Source organism: Magnolia sinica, chromosome 2 (genome assembly GCF_029962835.1).
Source record: "Magnolia sinica isolate HGM2019 chromosome 2, MsV1, whole genome shotgun sequence".
Lineage (NCBI taxonomy): Eukaryota > Viridiplantae > Streptophyta > Magnoliopsida > Magnoliales > Magnoliaceae > Magnolia > Magnolia sinica.
The window spans coordinates 37,445,200-37,464,139 of NC_080574.1; the positions used below are offsets into that span (position 1 = coordinate 37,445,200).

The window sequence follows — 18,940 nt, forward strand, 5'->3', positions numbered from 1 at the left end:
TGGTATTATGTTGTATTAAGTTGGTTTGTATTACTAATCCCACTCTAAATTCCAGAATGGCATGTTTGGAAGGAGAGTGAAATGGAATTAAAATTAACTTTGTACACTTTGAAAAATGAGCCTTGTGTAAGAGAGTGTGAGATGGGATGGATTTGTGCGCATCATGTTCAATCCAAATGTAATTTGAAAGTAAATCTTAGGATTTATTTTTTAATGCATATATTCTAAATATATTATTAAAAAACATGGGATAAACCCAATCCAGAGACAATTCCTTACACATTTATTATAACTTCTACAATTCCATCCAACTTAATCCCACCTAATACAGCTGGCCAAACACGCCCTTAATTTCCACCGTTTCTTATGATATGGTTTACTTGAGCTTTAGATCTATCTTATGTTTTAGCTCAGGTCCTAAAATCAGCTAGTAGAATGAATGAACAACGCGGATAAACTATATACATTACAATGGCTCCCACATAAAATGCACATTTCACTTCCGGTCCTTAAAAAGCAAACATCAAACTCTAACTTGAGGACGGTGTTGGGATTATGGTAGGAAATAATTAATACCTATTTCTAACAATTTACCATAGTGTAGTAGAAAACAACAGCTCGTACATTCACCTCACTGGCAAGGAGAAATGGTACCGTAGGTGGTGAGGAGCTCACAGCCTGATGATGATGCCGTGACATGGTGAGATTTAACTGTCGGGGCTGTATATTGTCAGATATGAACTTGAGTCTTTATTAAAGCATTTTTCGACCGGATATATACTCACCCATCTTTGACAACATGCAGTCCACCAATCAATTTTTCCTACGTCACCGCGCCACCGTGGGTGGTGAGGGCTTCCCAACCTAACCCGCATTGCCAATAAGCGTCAGTTGAAACCCACCTGACATGTAAAAGCACTCCGAGTGTTGTATTCTTTATTCTTTTCTTAAAGGTGCTTTGCCAAATGGGCATACATTGCTCTACCTTATCACGATTCAACCGGCTCTAATAAAGCATTTTTTGATGATTTAGTGGCATGTGAAAGTCATGAGAAACTTACTGAGATACTGAGACAACACATTGAGCGCTAGGGGCCATCTATTCTCTAATGCGAATCACACAGTTCCAAGCTGCAGCTGGACCAATCACACCTCGTTGGGCCGAGGTTGAGTGGGCCTGCCTGACACACTTGAACACTTTCAACCTAGCACTTGTTTCACGGGCTTGACCTCGTCTCCGCCAGGCACATCCCCAGGGCTGGTTAGCATGAGCAGGAGTTCTCAGCTCATGGGAGATGGACCCGGCCGGCATAGTCAAGCGCAGCTGCAAGCCTGCAACCTGTGGCCACAACAATCCACGTATAGGGAATTTGGTACTCATGCGGACTACCAGTTCTTTCATAGCAACCCAAAAATGCCTATTACCACCATAAGGGCACTTCCGTAATTAAGCTTTTGTTAAAGGGACTAAGAATTCGAAATTTCGAATAACGCAATGGCACAGTTGTAGTATTCACAAATACCGAGGCTGTTGTCGAAAAAAAAGCAAAAGCTTCACTCCACCTGGCCCGACCTGCCTTTTTTTGTTTTTCCTCCCACGCATGCACACGCTCGTCTCTCGCTACTTCTTCCTATCCAGTTAGCTTAACGCAGCAGCAACACCTTTGCTCTCTCTCTCTCTCTCTCTCTCTCTCTCTCTCTCTGTTTCTGCTAGGGTTTTCTTCCGCTCGCATGCACGCATTTCTCTGCACCCGACCTTGATACTCTCCTCGTTAATGTCGATTTCACCTCCGTATGGTTTTTGCCTTTTCTTTTTAGCATTTATTCTGCACCCGACCAACAATGTCCCTTTTCTCGCGTCGAGGATGCTGTATTTTTCATTGTTTTCAAATCTAGTTTACCCCCTTCCCTCATTTCTGCTTCCTTTTATTACTGAAAACGAAGCTGGTTTTGGATTTTCAGCATTTTATTTGATTTCTGGGGTTGTTTTTAGCAGGAAGAACGAGCATTTTTAAATTAATTTGTATTTGGAGGAGAGAAAATGTCGTCGAGTCGGGGTTCGGAACAGATGCCGCAGAGGCGGCTGCAGAGGACGCAGACTGCTGGCGCGTTGGGGGATTCTTCAATCTTCAACAGTGAAGTCGTGCCATCGTCGCTTGTCGAGATTGCTCCGATTCTTCGCGTAGCCAATGAAATCGAATCGATTAATCCTAGGGTTGCTTATCTGTGTAAGTTCCTCTACTTGCATTCGCTCGCTGCATTTTGTTTTCCCTTTTTTTTTTTTTAAAAAAAATAAAATAAAATAAAAATTTCTTTTGTATTTATTTATTTTAAATTTTTTGCTTTTGAATGTGGATTGCATAGTTGTTGGAGACGGTCATTGATTTTCTCCTCCTTTTGATTTGTTCTGGCCATTTTTGTTCTCTCTCGTCTGCATTCGCTTGCGGACGTGACTTGCCTGTGCCCCACCAACAGGAAGTTCCTGCTAGCAGTAGCTATGTGGGGCCCACTTCAATCTCCGTGAGAAATCCACTCTGTCCATCGGTTTTGCAAGCTCAAAATAGGCTAGGAGTCCAAAAAAGAGAGGCAGATCCAAAACTCAGGTGGGCCACATGACAGGAAACAGTGGGGATTGAACGCCCACCATCGAAACCTCTGTGGGGCTACAAAAGCTTACCATCACGCTAATATTTGTGTTTTCAGTTCATCCCAGTGTGAATAACCTTATGAACGGTTTGGATGATATTTAAAGAACATGACGGGTTCTGGAAAGGCCTAAACAGTGGGCATTTCGTTTCTGTTGTGGCCTACCTGAATTATGGATATGCACCATTTTTGGATTCCTGTCCCATTGTGAGCTTGTGAAACGATGGACCGAGTAGATTTCTCATGGGCAGCATGGTGGGCCCCACATGGCTTCCGCCCATGGGAACTGGGGGGTTGGGGTGGGAAATTAAAATTTAATTTTCTTGAGGAATCATAGGCTAATCGACCTGAGGATGTGCAGTGTAGTTGGACTGTCAATTGCACTGGTGGGACCCCATGGCCCGGTGATGTAGACCATTGATCTGATGCAGTGTAGTTGGACTGTCAATTGCACTGGTGGGCCCCCATGATTCGGTGATCTCAATTGCTGATCTGATGTGATCTTCTGTGGAAGGACAAGGACATTGATCTTGTGCTTTTTTTTCCCAGTTGAGCGTGGACTTAGATATCTTTTTCTGAATTGTCCAATTGCACTGGCGGGACCCCATAGCCCGGTGATCTCAACCGTTGATCTGATGCAGTGTAGTTGGGCTGTCAATTTGCACTGGTGGGCCTCATGGTTTGGTGATCTCTATTGTTGATCTGATGTGATCTTCTGTGGAAGGACAATGACACTGATCTTGTGCTCTTTTTTCCCCCCAGTTGAGGGTGGACTTGGATATCTTTTCTGAATTGTCCATATTCATGTTGCAAGTTGAAAGGTTAGGATTTGTTGATAGGATTCTTGGGTTCTTGCTACTGCAGTGGTCCAAACGACCAGTGGTTTGGACTGCTGAACCATGGGCCCACTCATACAAACTGGAGACCCAAGTAAACTGCATTTCATCAAGTTGAGCTTCAGATAATTCCCCCATCTTTTATTATTTCTAATTTTGTATGCAAACTGGATGTAGTATCACTTCAGTTACACTTATATGCAGTATCGATTTGAATTCCAGTTAGTAGTCTAATGGAAGTAACCAATTTGCAATTTCATTAGCATCCATGTTGCGGCTCTACCTCTGGGCTGCAAAGTCGCAATTACATTACAATTAAGTCGGAACTTGATAGGAACCTAGCTGCAATTTGAGGGCTACTTGTTTTGAATACCAGGAAACATCATTCGTCTTGATTGAAGTTAGTGTTCACAGTTGACTCCACTTGCAATTGTGCATCCAAGCGCAACCATGGAAGCGGTCACTGGTCTTTATCTTATTGGGAGAACATTTTGTGCATTCATTTTCAAATTTGTAGGTAAAAGCTTATATAATTTCGCATAATCGATGATGGTAGGTAGTTTGTTTTGCAAGTATGAAATGTGCTTGTGCATGTATTATGTTGCCAATTGACATGCTCATATTTTGTTTATCTTATTTTATTTTATTTTTGGGAACTTGTTTAGGAGTGCATACACTTAGGATTCCATTTATTAAAGAGGAATTATAATGTCTCTACTGTTAGAAAACTTACAAATTGGGTTTATGACTTGCTAGTCCTTGTCATTGATCTTATGGGCCTCACCATGTTTGGGGGTTTGGGCTTAGGAGGGTCCCACACATGACCCATTAATCTCACAGGTCAGGTTTTCATTGGGTCTGGCTGTAGTTCTTAGTTGCACAATCCTTCCAACTATAGTTGCACAATCCTCCCAACTATGTGTTGCTCCTGCCTCCAAGAATCGGGCTCCCACTCTCGCTTCTTGAAGTATTTTGAAATAGATGCTTCCTCGCTCCCACCCTGAATCTATTGTTGCTTTGCTTCATGCTTCTTGCAACTATACTCCGGTCTGTGCACACAAAGCCAAGATTGGACAAATCCTATCCATTAAATATTTGACCTTTTTTTTTTTTTTGAATGCGGACCATTGCTATACTTTTCTCAGCTATTTGTTTCATGGACAAATCCCACACCCGACCGTTGCTATACTTTTCTTAGCTATTTCTTAGCTATATAATTTCCTGTTTCCTTGTTGCATGGCTCAGTTGCTGTGAGTCCAATCCTATCAATGGTGTGGATCACTGAATCATGGAGCCACACTGGTGCCAATTGATAACTTGAGAATGTAGTAGAAACACTCTCAACTCAAGCATTGTATGCTTACGTGATCTATCGCCTTCACGCATCAATTGGGCAAACAACTTTCAATTTAGTACGTTAGATCCATGTAAATGGTGGGCCTCACAATAAATATCACTTGGTGCACAAATCAAGTTGACCCACTAACCAAGTGGGTCACATCACAAAAATAAAATAATGGTCAATGGTCAAGCTCAACATACATGTGTGACCCATCTAATGAGTGGAACCCGCCATGGAATCTCAGGCCGTGGCACCACCCGAATCGGAAGACCCTTAAAACACTAGGACAGAGGACAATGCCTTGTTATCTAGGGCCTAGAAGTTGAAGGCCAGGATCACCTCTTCCCTTGCAAACCCTAACCTTAACATCCTACACGCTCTCGCTTCCATGCTCGAGACCTAAGAATTCAATTCAGGTCCTTTTTGCCCCTTCCTCTTCTTACTATTTACATCTCTGCCCCTCTCGCCCTTCAATTTCTGGTATATGTTTTGTGGGATTTGAGTCGGCATTTTAGGTTTTTTTTTTTTTCCTTTTCTTCTTCTTCGGTATGGGAAACGGTTGCGATCAGGATGGGAGGTTTTGTGTGATACTCAGGTGGTGCATTTGTACAATATATACATGGGCCCTGAGTTTATATATATGGGGCCCATAAATTGGTAATCTAGACTATTGATCAAGTGATAATTGATGGTTTTGTGAGTGCTTCTATTTAACTCTCTCTCTCTCTCTCTCTCTCTCTCTCTCTCTCTCTCTCTTTGTGACAAAGTCCCATTCTCTTCCTCTCTCTCTTCAAGGTATTGTTAATTTTGGGCTTGGGCTCGGGCCCGGGCCAGACTCAGACCAGGCCCAGTATAAACAATCCGGGCTGGACTATTTTGGCCCGTAACAGGCCTAGGTTGGGTTTGGGATTAAGTTGAAAATTACGGGCCAGGCTTGGACAAAGCTTGGCCGGGCCCTAACCCGGCCTATTGACACTCCTATAATCCGCCCTCATGGGGATGCCTTGAAATCACCAAAGTAGGAGATCCTAATCCTTTGATGTTTGACCTTCTTTCTTCTGATCATGGACATTCATTTTATGCTTTCTTAACTAACTATTTGTAGGCTACTGGAAGGTCTAGGTACTTAGAATCTTCCAGTCGTTGGGGCTGGTAAGATCAATGGTTTGGATCATTGGACCATGGGACCTAGAGGCTGTTTGGTATCACTACAAATAAGAGATTATTTGCTTTTTCTTAAAAAATAGGTCATTCTATCGAAATTAAATTATTTTCTAATGGTCTGGTATAACATCTATTATTTTAGAGATAAGAGTTTTACCTCTTTAACTCTTTAGGGAAGGAAAGTTTATTTAGGGGTGGTTTGGAATCTCTATTTCATGAGCTTTTTTGCTTATTTCTAAAAACAATAAGTCTCTTTTTGAAAAGTTATTGTTCAATAATAGTTTAATTTTACATCTACTAATTTAGACAAAAGGTTTTACCTCTTAATTCTTTAGGTATCGAGAGCTTCTTCTTCTTCTTTTTTTTTTTTCTTAAGAGCTTATTTTGCGAGAGTAGCTAGACATTTTCTTTGGTATAATTTTAAAGAAATTCCTGAATTGCCCTATTCTCTTCTCTTTACAATATCTCCCATCACATCAAAGGTGGGCCCACGTGATGAATGACCCATAGTGAAGGTGGGTCAAACATGATAGTGGTCCACATCAAAGATAGGGCCACACATAATGAATGGTAGACATTGAATGTGGGCTCCCATGATGTACGGTTGATATCGAAGGTGGTCCCACATGATGAATGACCTATATTGAAGCTAGGCCACACATGATAGATGGTCCACATCAAAGGCGGACCCACATGATAGATGGTGGACAATGAAGGTAGGCCCATATTGAAGGTGGGTCCACATGATGAATGGCTCATGTTGAAGGTGGGCTACACACCATAGACAATCCACATCAAAGGTGGGACCACATGATGGATGGTGGACATTGAAGGGTGGGCCCAATGATAGATGGTCCACATCAAGGTGGGTTCACATAATGGATGGTCCACATCAAAGGTGGGCCCACATAATGGACGGTCCACATAAAAGGTGGGCCCACATAATGGACGGTCCACATAAAAGGTGTGCTTCACATGTTGGATGGTCCGCATGACCGCATCAAAGCGCTACCCCACATGATGGACGATCCACATCAAGTGGGCTCCACTTGAGGTCTTGCATGATGGATGACCCATATCCAAGGTGGCCCAACATGATGGATAGTCCACATCGAAGGTGCACTGCATGATGGATGGCAAACATCAAAAGTGGGCCCCATATGATGGATGACCCACATCAAAGGTGGGCGGGCCCACATGATGGATGATCCACAATAAAGGTGGGCTGATGGATGGTGGGCCTTACATGATGGACGACCTACATTGAAGGTGGGTCCCTCTTTTAGTTGCCCATTCCTCTTGATTGGATAATTTTAGCCATCCAATCAATAGCCAGAGAAACGAAAGTTCACACTGATCATAATGGAGTTGTTGTAATTTTTAAAAATGACAATTACCCTTGAAAAAAGCTCTTATTTGAATGTTTTACCAACGTTCTTATTTTCAAAAAAGTAATTTTTTATCCGTGCTTATTGTAAAACAAGAGCTAGAATAAAAAAGTCTTAATTCCCAAGTTCTTATTAGATTAGATAAGAGTTGCCAAACATGCCCTTATTCATTAGGAGCTTATCGTGCTAAAGCGGGTGGACATTTAAGTTTTTTACTCCCTCTCCCTCCCCCTCTTCCCTTTCTCGTTCTCATCTCTCCACATGATGGATAGTTCACACCAAAGGTTGCCCAGCATGATGGACAACCTACATCGAGGTGGAGCCCACACAATGGATGGTCCACATCAAAGGTAGGCTCCACATGATGGGCAACAGACATTGAAGGTGGCTCCCACATGATGGACAATTAACATTGATGGTAAGCCTGCATGATGGATGACTCACATCAAAGTGGGCCCCACATAATGGATGGTACACATTAAAGGTTGGCCCCTAACAATGAATGACTCACATCCAAGGTGGGCCCCGCATGATGGATGACGTGTTTCGAACTTGGGCCCTGCATGATGGACGATCCATATTAAGGGTGGGCCCCTCTTGATGGGTGATCCACATCGAACGTCCAACATGATGGCCCACATTCAACGTGGGCCTGCATGATAGATGGTCCACATCTGGATGGTTCACATAAAAGGTTGACCCCTAATGACAAATGATCCACATCCAAGGTGGCCCCACATGACTAGCTTCGAAGTTGGGCCTCGCGTGATGGACTGTCCACGTTGAAGGTGGGCTCCACATGGTGGACGATCCAATTCCAATATCCGACATGATGGATGGTGTCATGCCCCAAACTCGGTGAACGGGGTCATAGAATTCCTGAGCTCCAAATCTGGTGGTGATAGCCTTTGTTGTACCCCATTCTCAACTTCTAGCTCCCATACGCTAGGTTCCGATCATGGGATCCTATAAGGAGGATTTTTAGGGTTTTGTTTTTTTGTTTTTTGTTTTTTTGGTACATGAGTATAACCACAAGTGTACCAAACTAAAAACATAATCACATTTTCACTATAATATCTGTTCGGGTATAGTGCTGGAAGGGAAATATTTGATATAACAAAAGTCTAAAAGATCAGGTACATGCTCCTTCCTCAGTGTTGTTGCGGTCTAGCATAACTTACACGTAAACAATATGCGTAAGCTTACTACGAAGCTTAGAGAGTGCGGGCGTGCGCGCGCAATGCATGTGCCAAGCATACAACTGTCAGAGTAAGCAGAATGATGGAGGGCCAACTGACAAGTCCATAAATACTATCAACCATACCTAAGCTATGTGATTCAAGGACCTACAGGGCCAAATGTCATATGCTAAGGATGTAATGCAACATGCCAATCCTCCACTAGTCCACATATCATTATAGTTCTCAATTGGATCATCACCGGGGTCCAGTACACTTCCGACACTCATTGTTGCTCATCGCGCGCAAGACCAAGCGAGCGCACAAGACCTCACTATCCGCCTCGTCAGCAGTACACGGAAATCACTCGGCTCATCGATAGTGAACCCATTTCACGAACTGGTCAAACTTAACCTAGCATATAACCCTCTGCACCAGGACGGGTAAGGTTAAACCCCATTCCAACCGACCTCGACACAGTGGGAGATGCGTCCTACTGGTATTCGGCCATTGTGCTCCCATAAATCCACTCGATGTAGACGTTGAAGCATCCTACTGGTACCACAAGGTTTAGGGACTTTCACTCAGGGATGTCTGTGACGCCCTGTAACCTCAATTGTTTTTGGTGTCCATAAATTCATCCACTAGCCACAGTAAGACTGCGAGACTACCTCTATGATGTCACTAGGGAGTCGATGCGATGTGTCACATATAATGCAATCACATTATCCGAGTCATGCATTAATCCTGCGCGTACCACATGATTATGCAGGGCAACCCTATCTCATATGGGTCCCTTAAGTAACTTAGCTGAAAAGGCATATGCTATGATCAATCGTTAATTTGTCATTCGTCGTTAATTTGTCATTATAACAGGCATACAGATGATGCGTATGGGTATATGAATGGGCATGATATCCATTACACTAAGCATATTATCGGTGTCGACCTATTAGGCTAAGTACCCTAGCATGTTATCAAACATATCATGTGATGTTCGGCCTTGAATGGCCTGAAATATAGAGAGTGGGACCCGATTAGTTGGCCCCTCTAGCAAGGCAAGGGTCTACGTGGCGTGGCCCACTTGAGACTAGAATCGGCCACATGCTTGGGTCTTTGCATATAGCATGATTTAGTAAATTGGATGATCGGTGAGGATATAATATATATTATATACATCAAGGTGGAACCTACTTGGGTTGGATTAAACACATGCATCATGGTGGGGTCCACAGTAGGACCCACAGACAAGTTGGGTGGCAACAAACATTACAATGGGCTCGTGAAAGTTTTCAATGGTAAGCACTTAATTCCCATTTCCCACTGTCTTTTAGTGTGGCCCGCTTGAGGGTATGATCAGCCTTATCTATGGGCTCATGACTTGAATTGATAAAAACATATTGATGCAAATCTGAAAGGAAAAGAAAATAAATCAATATGAAAAGAAAGAGATTTTGGGAAAAGACCCAAAAATCTTCTAGCCGAATGCTAGAGATCACAAATGCAAGACTGTGAGCAAGCTCAGTAGTCCTCTAGTCTAGAAATAGAGACCACTCTCCCTCCCTTCAACACCCCACTGTGGAGAACATAGGAAAATTTCATAAAGAGAATAATATTAATTAGCTTCCCTTATTCCATAGGCCATATGTCCTATTTATAATCAACCTTGTAATATGTAATAAAAGATATATAATCTAAAAATCTATGAAAATAGGAAAGCACCTAAATAACAAACAAAGCATTCTAATTAAGAAAATGCCTAAAATAAGAAGATACTTAGATAAGAAAATATTTAAAATTATTCTTTGCCTAAACTAAAGATATGAAAGAAAGTGAGGAAAAATGGAGAGTTAGTCCTCCCTTGCACTCATAATGATGTTGGACGGTCGGATTGGGCTGGATCGTCGATCGGGTGGCTCGGATGGACCTAGCTTTTAGACTCCTCTAACCCTCAAAATTCCCCTCAACCTCTCTCTCAAGCACCCTCTTTCTCAAACACTCTTTCTCAAACACTCTCTCTCAAGCATAATATTAATTAGCTTCCCTTATTCCATAGGCCATATGTCCTATTTATAATCAACCTTGTAATATGTAATAAAAGATATATAATCTAAAAATCTATGAAAATAGGAAAGCACCTAAATAACAAACAAAGCATTCTAATTAAGAAAATGCCTAAAATAAGAAGATACTTAGATAAGAAAATATTTAAAATTATTCTTTGCCTAAGCTAAAGATATGAAAGAAAGTGAGGAAAAATGGAGAGTTTGTCCTCCCTTGCACTCATAATGATGTTGGACGGTCGGATTGGGCTGGATCGTCGATCGGGTGGCTCGGATGGACCTAGCTCTTAGACTCCTCTAACCCTCAAAATTCCCCTCAACCTCTCTCTTAAACACTCTTTCTCAAACACTCTCTCCTAAACACTCTCTCTCAAGCACCCTCTTCTTCTCTTTCTTTCTAATTTTCTCTAATCTTTTTTTTTTTCTTTCTTCTTCTTCTTTTTATTTATTTTTAATCTCTTCTCTTCTCACTCTCACTTGCTATGAAAGTTGTGGAAATGAGGAGAGTTTTAGAGTTTGTGGTAGAATTTTTTGGATAGAGAGGGAAATAGGAAAATATGGAGCGGTAGAGTGGGGAGAGGGAATGAAAGAGAGGAGTGGCTTCGCATGGGCAAGGGTATGGGTGAGGGATGGGAGGCATGGGCTTATTTGACTAATGGGGTGAGAGAGCGATGTGTGAGTGATGAGTTGATTGGACTACCTCGGGATTTGTACATTGAGGCCCGCGTCATGTGTGCGTTGCACGACCCACCTCAGATTGCACCAAAAACTACAACTTCTAATTTGGGTGTCATAATGGGGCGTGCTGCGCGGTGTTAGAATTGTTGTGCCCACGCGGTCGTCGATGTACAAGTTTCGGATCGTTGCGGTACTAAAATAGGGTTACGATCGAAGCTCGCCGATCTGGTTTGCCCGGAATGTGCCGGCATTGAAAATGAAGCGTACGGTTGGTCTCACAGGTATATGGGTCTTACAGACGATCTACAACCAAGCTGGGCCTTGCATGATGGATGACCCACATCAAGACGGTCTTCACATAATGGACGGTCCACATTGAAGGTCACCCCAACAATGAGTGACCCACATCTAACGCGTGTTGCGCATGCCGGATGGCCCACTTCAAAGTCGGGCCTTGCATGATGGACAGTCCACATTAAAGGTGTGCCCCACTTGATGGATGATCCATATCCAGTGTTTGGCTTGATGGACAACCTACATCTGTGGTGGCCCTGCATGATGGATGACCCACATCAAGGCAAGCCCCATGTAACAATGAATGACCCACATCTAACGCTAGCCACACATGAATGATGGTCTACATTAAAAGTGTACTCCACATGGACTAAATTTAAAAGTGTAACAATGAATGACACACGCTGTTTTCATTGAATGATGGTCTACATTAAAAGTGTACTCCACATGGACTAACTTTAAAAAAGCTCCTATTTGAATGGTCTACATTAAAAGTGTACTCCACATGGACTAACTTTAAAAAAGCTCCTATTTGAATGTTTTATCGAACCTGCTTATTTCAAATAAGGGCTTTTTTTTTTTTCTTCCGGTTTTGAACAAGTGATTTTACCAAGCGAGCTTATTGTAAAACAAGAGCTAGAATAAAAAGTCCTAATTCTCTAGCTTTTATTAGAGTAGCTCTTAGCGGATTGTATACAAGTTTTCAAACGGGCCCGTTAGTAGCAACACATCGTCTATATCTATTTAGGCCAAGAATGAGTTGCAAGATTGAAACAAGATGGAAATGATTAGAACAAAACGAGTTTGGGTGAGTCTGCCATTTCGTTTCTAAGCAATTTGCACTCAAACTTGATATTCAAAATCATGCTGAGACCTGACACATTTAGTGATTGGGTATAACTTTTGGACTTGGACCTGTTGAATTGGTCCAAATTTAGATTCACACTTGCGTATTGTTGAGTTGGGTCTCGTGCCCATGGGGAATGCCTTAAAATCACTCCAATCAGAAGATCCTAACCATTCGATATTTAGTTTTTTTTTTCCGTTGAATGTCTATTTTGCAACGTGTTTTCTTAATATTCTATTTATAGGCCTAAATCTTCCAATTTGGCATATATTGGGGCAAAGCCGTACACAGTGGGGCCTAGAAGATTAGTGCTATGGATCATTCGTCCATGGGTCTCACAATAGAATTGGAAGCACCATTATTTCACCTTTCAAAAAGAAACAAAGAAAAAGAAAAAGAAAAAGAAAAAAGAAGAGGAATTGGGAACATCCACAACCGTGCGTATGTGGAGGCTCAAAGTAAAAAAAGTATTTACTTCCAATTTGGCATAGATCGGGACACCGTCCACAGTGGGGCCTATAATATCAATGCGATGGATCGTTCATCCATGGGTCCCACAATAGAATTGGAAGCACCATTATTTAACCTTTTGCAAAAATAAAAAAGAGAAAAGGAGGAATTGGGAACATCAACAAACCGTGTGTATGTGGAAGCTCAAAAGTCAAAAACTTTTTCTTCCTCTTTGTTACATGGTGTCAATCCTGCATATTGTTAATTGGTGCACTTGGCAATGAAATTGGGTAGTCCAATCAATGGGCCATCCCTTGGAAAAGCCATAGTCCAATGGTTGTGTCGATTATAAATTGATAGTATGGTTGTTGTCAAATGTTCAGAAGTAAGTATCGTGTTCCCTTTCCAACTTTGTTTTCCATTAGTTACTCCAAAAAATATCTATATGCTATAGCTTAAGAACAATACCACACACACACACACACACACACACACTAGTTGTGTATGGTAGAAAACTTTGAATATTCAAAGTACATGGAAATACATTTTAAATGAAGTTAGGGGTATTTTGGGAATTGAAAAATGTGGTTGTTGTTTGGCATACATTCGAATTTCACCTTTAAAAAGTTTGCAACGACTTCGATTTTACCCACATCTTTTTAGTTCTTTGATGTGAGTAGCTTGCGCGCGAACTTCTTGTCTTCTTTGCACAAAGTGTAGTAGGGAGAACAAGCAACAAAGGCCCTATGGGGTCCACTATGAATTGTGATGATTGTGTGAGACCCATACTGTACATTTGTTATGTTGGCTAATATTAGTATGTCAGCCCAAATGCGAGACAAATCTAAAGCTTGACTAGTCCACAACACAGGAAAACATGGAGGTGGGTTGCCCATCGTTGAAACCATGAGTGCCCTTCTTACTTTCTCTCTCTATGTGTAGCCTGATCCTTGGTGACAATTTCTCCCTTTTTTCCCACCTGATACAGGACAATTAACCACTTGCTCCAAAAGCTCGAACTGTTAGAGTATGATGAATCAATCCCTTTATCTCATAGCCTAGGCCCCACATCTCATGGGTTAGGACCTCGGCCGAACCCCCCTCGTGGGCCCCAAATCACATGGGTACCGCCTCACACGAGCCATCCACCTCACACGGGCCACCCACCCCGAGTGTGCCCCTATATCCCACAGGCAACCCCACTCGAGCTTGCTGTGAAAATGCCCCTGCATTAATCACCCCTGGTACCAATTTGATGCAGAACAATTAACCACTTGCTTTAAAAGGTTAGAGCATGGCGAATCAATCCTTTTATCTCATAGCTCAGGCCCTACATCTCATGGGTTAGGACCTTGGCCGAACCCCCCTCATGGGCCCCAAATCACATGGGTACTGCCTCACGCGAGCCACCCACCTCACACAGGTGGGGCCCACCTCACATGAGCCACCCCCGCCTCACACGGGCTGCCCACCCCTAGTGTGCCCCTGCATCCCACGGGCAACCCCACTAGAGCCAGGTGTGAAATTGCCCCTGCATTACCACCCCTTTCAGATCTCTTCTATTCTTTGTTTCCTAGACATGCCCACTTCCCCTAGTAGCTATAAACTTTCTTTTTGAAAGATTATTAACTTCCTCATGTTAATGATGTGTTATTTTTAGTGATATCATTTCTAGCCAACTTTTCATCCACTTGACCGTCACACTCATTATAAGTTAGGAGATCATTGTTGTGTTGGAACAATCAGAAGTTGGAACTGAATTTCCTTTCTATTATTCTAGCTATTCATAATTAGCAACTCTGAAAACTATTTATTGGCTATCAATTTCCTCATGGAAATCATTGTGTTCTATTTTATACATATTGTTGATGTTAGCTTTGTCACCTTGCTTTAGTTGTGCATTTGTGCTCATTAGGATTACTTGCTTATCAGTTCTCTCTCTGTTGTAGTAGTTTTTGCTTCACATGCTTAGCGTAAAATTTTGACATGATATTTTCTAATTCGTATCTTTTATGGTTGTTTTGTTTAAATCTAATGCATATCAATGATGGCTTTCAAACTAGGTCGATTTTATGCCTTTGAGAAAGCTCACAGGTTGGATCCCACTTCTAGTGGACGTGGTGTCCGTCAATTTAAAACTGCTCTTCTACAACGTCTTGAAAGGGTAGGCATTACATTTGCTTCACAAATATTGCTTCCTATATGTATTCATTGGCGTTCATAAAAGTGCTTGCTAATTGATATTGTGATGCAGGGACATGTGATGACCTAATCCTATATGCATGTATAATTAGGTTAAAGAATGTTCAAATAAATACACCAATTAACTAACCCTTTCCAGTTAAAGGGATTAGGTAAATTTCAAAACAAAGATGAGGTCATTCCGTTAGTATCATGCCCCTTAGCATAAAATCGCGTAAACAGTAAAAAGGGTGGACCTAAGGATATAAGGATATCACAGATCTAGCACAAGTCAGTCCACAGGCAAGTTCGGATCTAATCCTGCTGACTAATCTTCCCTCTTTTCTGTTCAAACTAGAATGAAGGTATCCAGAGAGGAACGAAAGGGGTGAAGAACGAAGGGTTCGGGATGAAGAAGGTAAAAGTCCTTTTGTTGTCAAAAGAAAAGGAGGATGATTTTTACCTTTTCCCGCACCTCGAAAATCTAGAAAGAAGGAAACTTGAAATCGGGGTGAAATCCTCAACACCAAGGGCCAATCTTGAAACCCTAATTTCTTGAATAAATAGGAAGAAAAGAGACAAATTTCTATTCATTCAATAATAATCAAAATAGGGTTTCTCACGACGTATATATAAGCTATGGAAAAAGTAAAAGTGCACTAAAGCGCCTGAAAACAAGAAAATTAACAAAAAGACGAAAAGTAAAGAAAGTGCAATGACGCCCTTGAAATAAGGAAAAGAACAAAAACGCCTAAAACTAAAACACCCGTGTGGTAGGGTGTGAAATCCGACCCATGGATCTATGGTCAGGGTGCGGTCATGTCGCTCTTGCACTCGTAGCAGGTCGAAAAATGGGTCCGATGGACCCAACGTCCATCCACATCAATTCCTCTGCTCCAATACTTTGTCGGCGACGCCTCCTTAGGTACACTCTAAAGGGTGCACCACTGATGTCCGCATCATATTGTAGCATTTTTATTTAGTTAATGTTATAACTCGTAAATGCATGGAGGAGTGCTTCATCACCATTTCAGAGGCTGTCATCTCTTTATTCAACATGTCATGGATAAGAATATGTTTTCATTGTTATGAAGATTGTGGTGTCTTTGTACTACATGGTAAAAAGTATTGTCTTTTGAGTGAAGGGTGGAAGGAAAAAGGAGGAGAGGTTAGGGAAAGAAAAGGATGTAGCCAAATTTAGCTTGCTCTCTCCTTAAGCATCTCATTAATAAAACATCAATGACAAAGTAACATGGGGTGCCATAGGACCATCTAAAACTGTATACAACACAACACCAACAATAACCCCATACTCCACATTTACACACAGTATACAGTCACACATAATCTCCAACTTCTGGACTCCCCTCAAGCTAGTGGATAGATATCACATGCCCATAGAACCGTCTTTTGTGAGAATATTAATTAAGTGATCATTGGATCGAACGAACATAGTGCATAACAACTTTGATGAAATCTTCTCCCATGAAGTGACAGTTAACTTCAGTTTGCTCAGTCCTCCCATGGAAGACTGAGTGAGAGGCAATATTGATGGCAATTTGATTGTCATAAAACAATAGGAGTGTAGACTTCAAAACCATTCTTAAAGAAGAGATTGAAGGTTGATAATTTCACACGTAGCATGAGCCATAAAAATATTCCGCCTTAGTAGATGAGCGTATAGAGAATGCTAGCGTATTGTGTATGTGGTTAGTGGCCCTTTTGGTGCGAGTGCATGTGCACACTTTCCTCTTCTCCTGCGGTGTACTATATGCTTTATTATAATATTGTGTGTTAGGGCAAGAAAGCCTAACACAACATCTTTCCCAAACTCTCCTCATTTTTCTGTCTCAATCTTCTCCTCTTTTCGTCACATTATTATCATCAAACCATTCTCTACTTGGTATTAGAGAATAGATCCAGGCATTTCGCATCCAACAGATTGAGAGGCGATATGTTACCTTCTTGACGTCAGCAGCTGTACGACTGACGTCAGCGTTGTACGGACACATGGACTCCGTTTGAGCTAAAAGTTTAGGGGTTTGATAGATCTTGATTTTAGAAGATTTGTCATGATTTTTTCAGAATTTTTTGGACCTCCTTTTTTGGTATTTTGGGCGAAATAGAGAAATTTGAAAATCGTGCCCATCTTTTGTTTTTCTTCGATCTACCTCAAATTAGTAAGCTTTTCTTTGGTTTCTTTGCTCAAGATGGACCAAAATCTTCCTTCCAAGCTACCCATGGAGGATTTTTTTACCTAAGATCCATGTTTGAGAAGGTTTTAACCTTAAACGGACGTGCGGCTGGGCCGTTTTTTACCAAGTTTCATGTTATTTTGGATGATTGCTATTTATTTGAGGTTTATCTCTTATTATCTTGAAGGATTGAGTGAGATAGAGTTGTTTGAATCAATCCTTCTTGGTGTAGGGCCTCTCTTTGTATAGGTTTATTTCTCTTGGACTCTCCTATGGTTAACAAAGGGCCCTCATCTCTTGGCATAGGGTCTCTTGAATCCAACCCCCTGTAGATTACCTCCACTAAGTTGAATGGTGACAACTATCTTCAATGGGCACAATCTGTAAAAGTGTTCTTAGGAGCCCGCGAGAAGTTGTCGTTTATTTTGGATGATCTCCCAAGCTCTACAGATGTTACCTATGAGTCTTGGACAAATGAGAATTATCAAGTTATTGCATAGTTGTTGAATAGTATGGATTCCTCGATTAGCCACTCAGTGATATTTTTATCCTCGGCTAAAGGCATTTGGGATACGCTTCATGATATATTCTCAGAATCTCAGAATTTTTCACGGGTATTCCTCCACTAAGTTGAATGGTGACAACTATCTTCAATGGGCACAATCTGTAAAAGTGTTCTTAGGAGCCCGCGAGAAGTTGTCGTTTATTTTGGATGATCTCCCAAGCTCTACAGATGTTACCTATGAGTCTTGGACAAATGAGAATTATCAAGTTATTGCATAGTTGTTGAATAGTATGGATTCCTCGATTAGCCACTCAGTGATATTTTTATCCTCGGCTAAAGGCATTTGGGATACGCTTCATGATATATTCTCAGAATCTCAAAATTTTTCACGGGTATTCCAGCCTATTGAAGAAATTGGTTAGATCTAACAAAATTCAAGGTCATTAAAAGATTATTATTCGACGCTTCGGGGTATGTGGGATGAGTTGGATATGTATCGGCCTCTTCCTTCCAAATGTAAAGAGGATCATGAACATGCCCATAAGCAACGAGACGATACTCGTATCATGCAGTTCCTAGCTGGGTTGAATTCCGATTATCTTCATGTTCGAGATCAAGTTGTTATGCAGGATCCTCTTCTCTTATTGACGATAGCCTATGCCATGTGTCAACGTGCTACTGTTTCTACTCTTCATTTTCATTCATTTGTGCCACCCAAGTGTTCGATACATCTTGTTGGCGATCAGTCCTCTCTTGGCCTTTGGGTACCATCCTTTAGTTCAGCGTGCATTTCTGGTTTTGTTGGTCGTGGTAGAGTCCGCGAGGGAGACCGTAGTCATGGCGGTCGTAGACTTCGTGGTCGTGGTGGATGTGGATGAGGACGTTATGGTTCCTGCATTTGTTCACATTGCGGTGGAACTAATCACACCGTTGATTATTGCTGGCAGATACATGGTCGTATTACGTATGCCACTGCTTCTGCTGCATCCACAGTTGCTCCCGAGACAATCTTCCACCCCGACAGCTGAGCAACCTACTTTAGGGGAGTCTCTTATCATTTCTCGGGCTGCATATGATGCCCTTATGCGGCTTCACATTCGTGATATTCCTGAGCCATCTCATGCAGCTTCGGCCCAGTCAGGTACTGCTCTTCTTGCGTCATCTTCTCTTACC

General features: G+C 41.8%; 1 protein-coding gene across 1 annotated transcript in view; it reads left to right on the plus strand.

Annotated features, from left to right (window-relative positions):
• The first annotated feature begins 1,632 nt into the window (after window positions 1-1,632).
• LOC131236971 (callose synthase 3-like) overlaps window positions 1,633-18,940 on the plus strand; it is a 94,904-nt gene continuing 77,596 nt past the window's right edge. Inside the window, exons 1-3 of the mRNA XM_058234557.1 lie at window positions 1,633-1,792; window positions 2,001-2,228; window positions 14,950-15,050. Of these exons, the coding sequence (XP_058090540.1) occupies window positions 2,042-2,228; window positions 14,950-15,050 (288 nt within the window). The 5' untranslated portion in view covers window positions 1,633-1,792; window positions 2,001-2,041. The remainder of the gene's footprint in view (window positions 1,793-2,000; window positions 2,229-14,949; window positions 15,051-18,940) is intronic.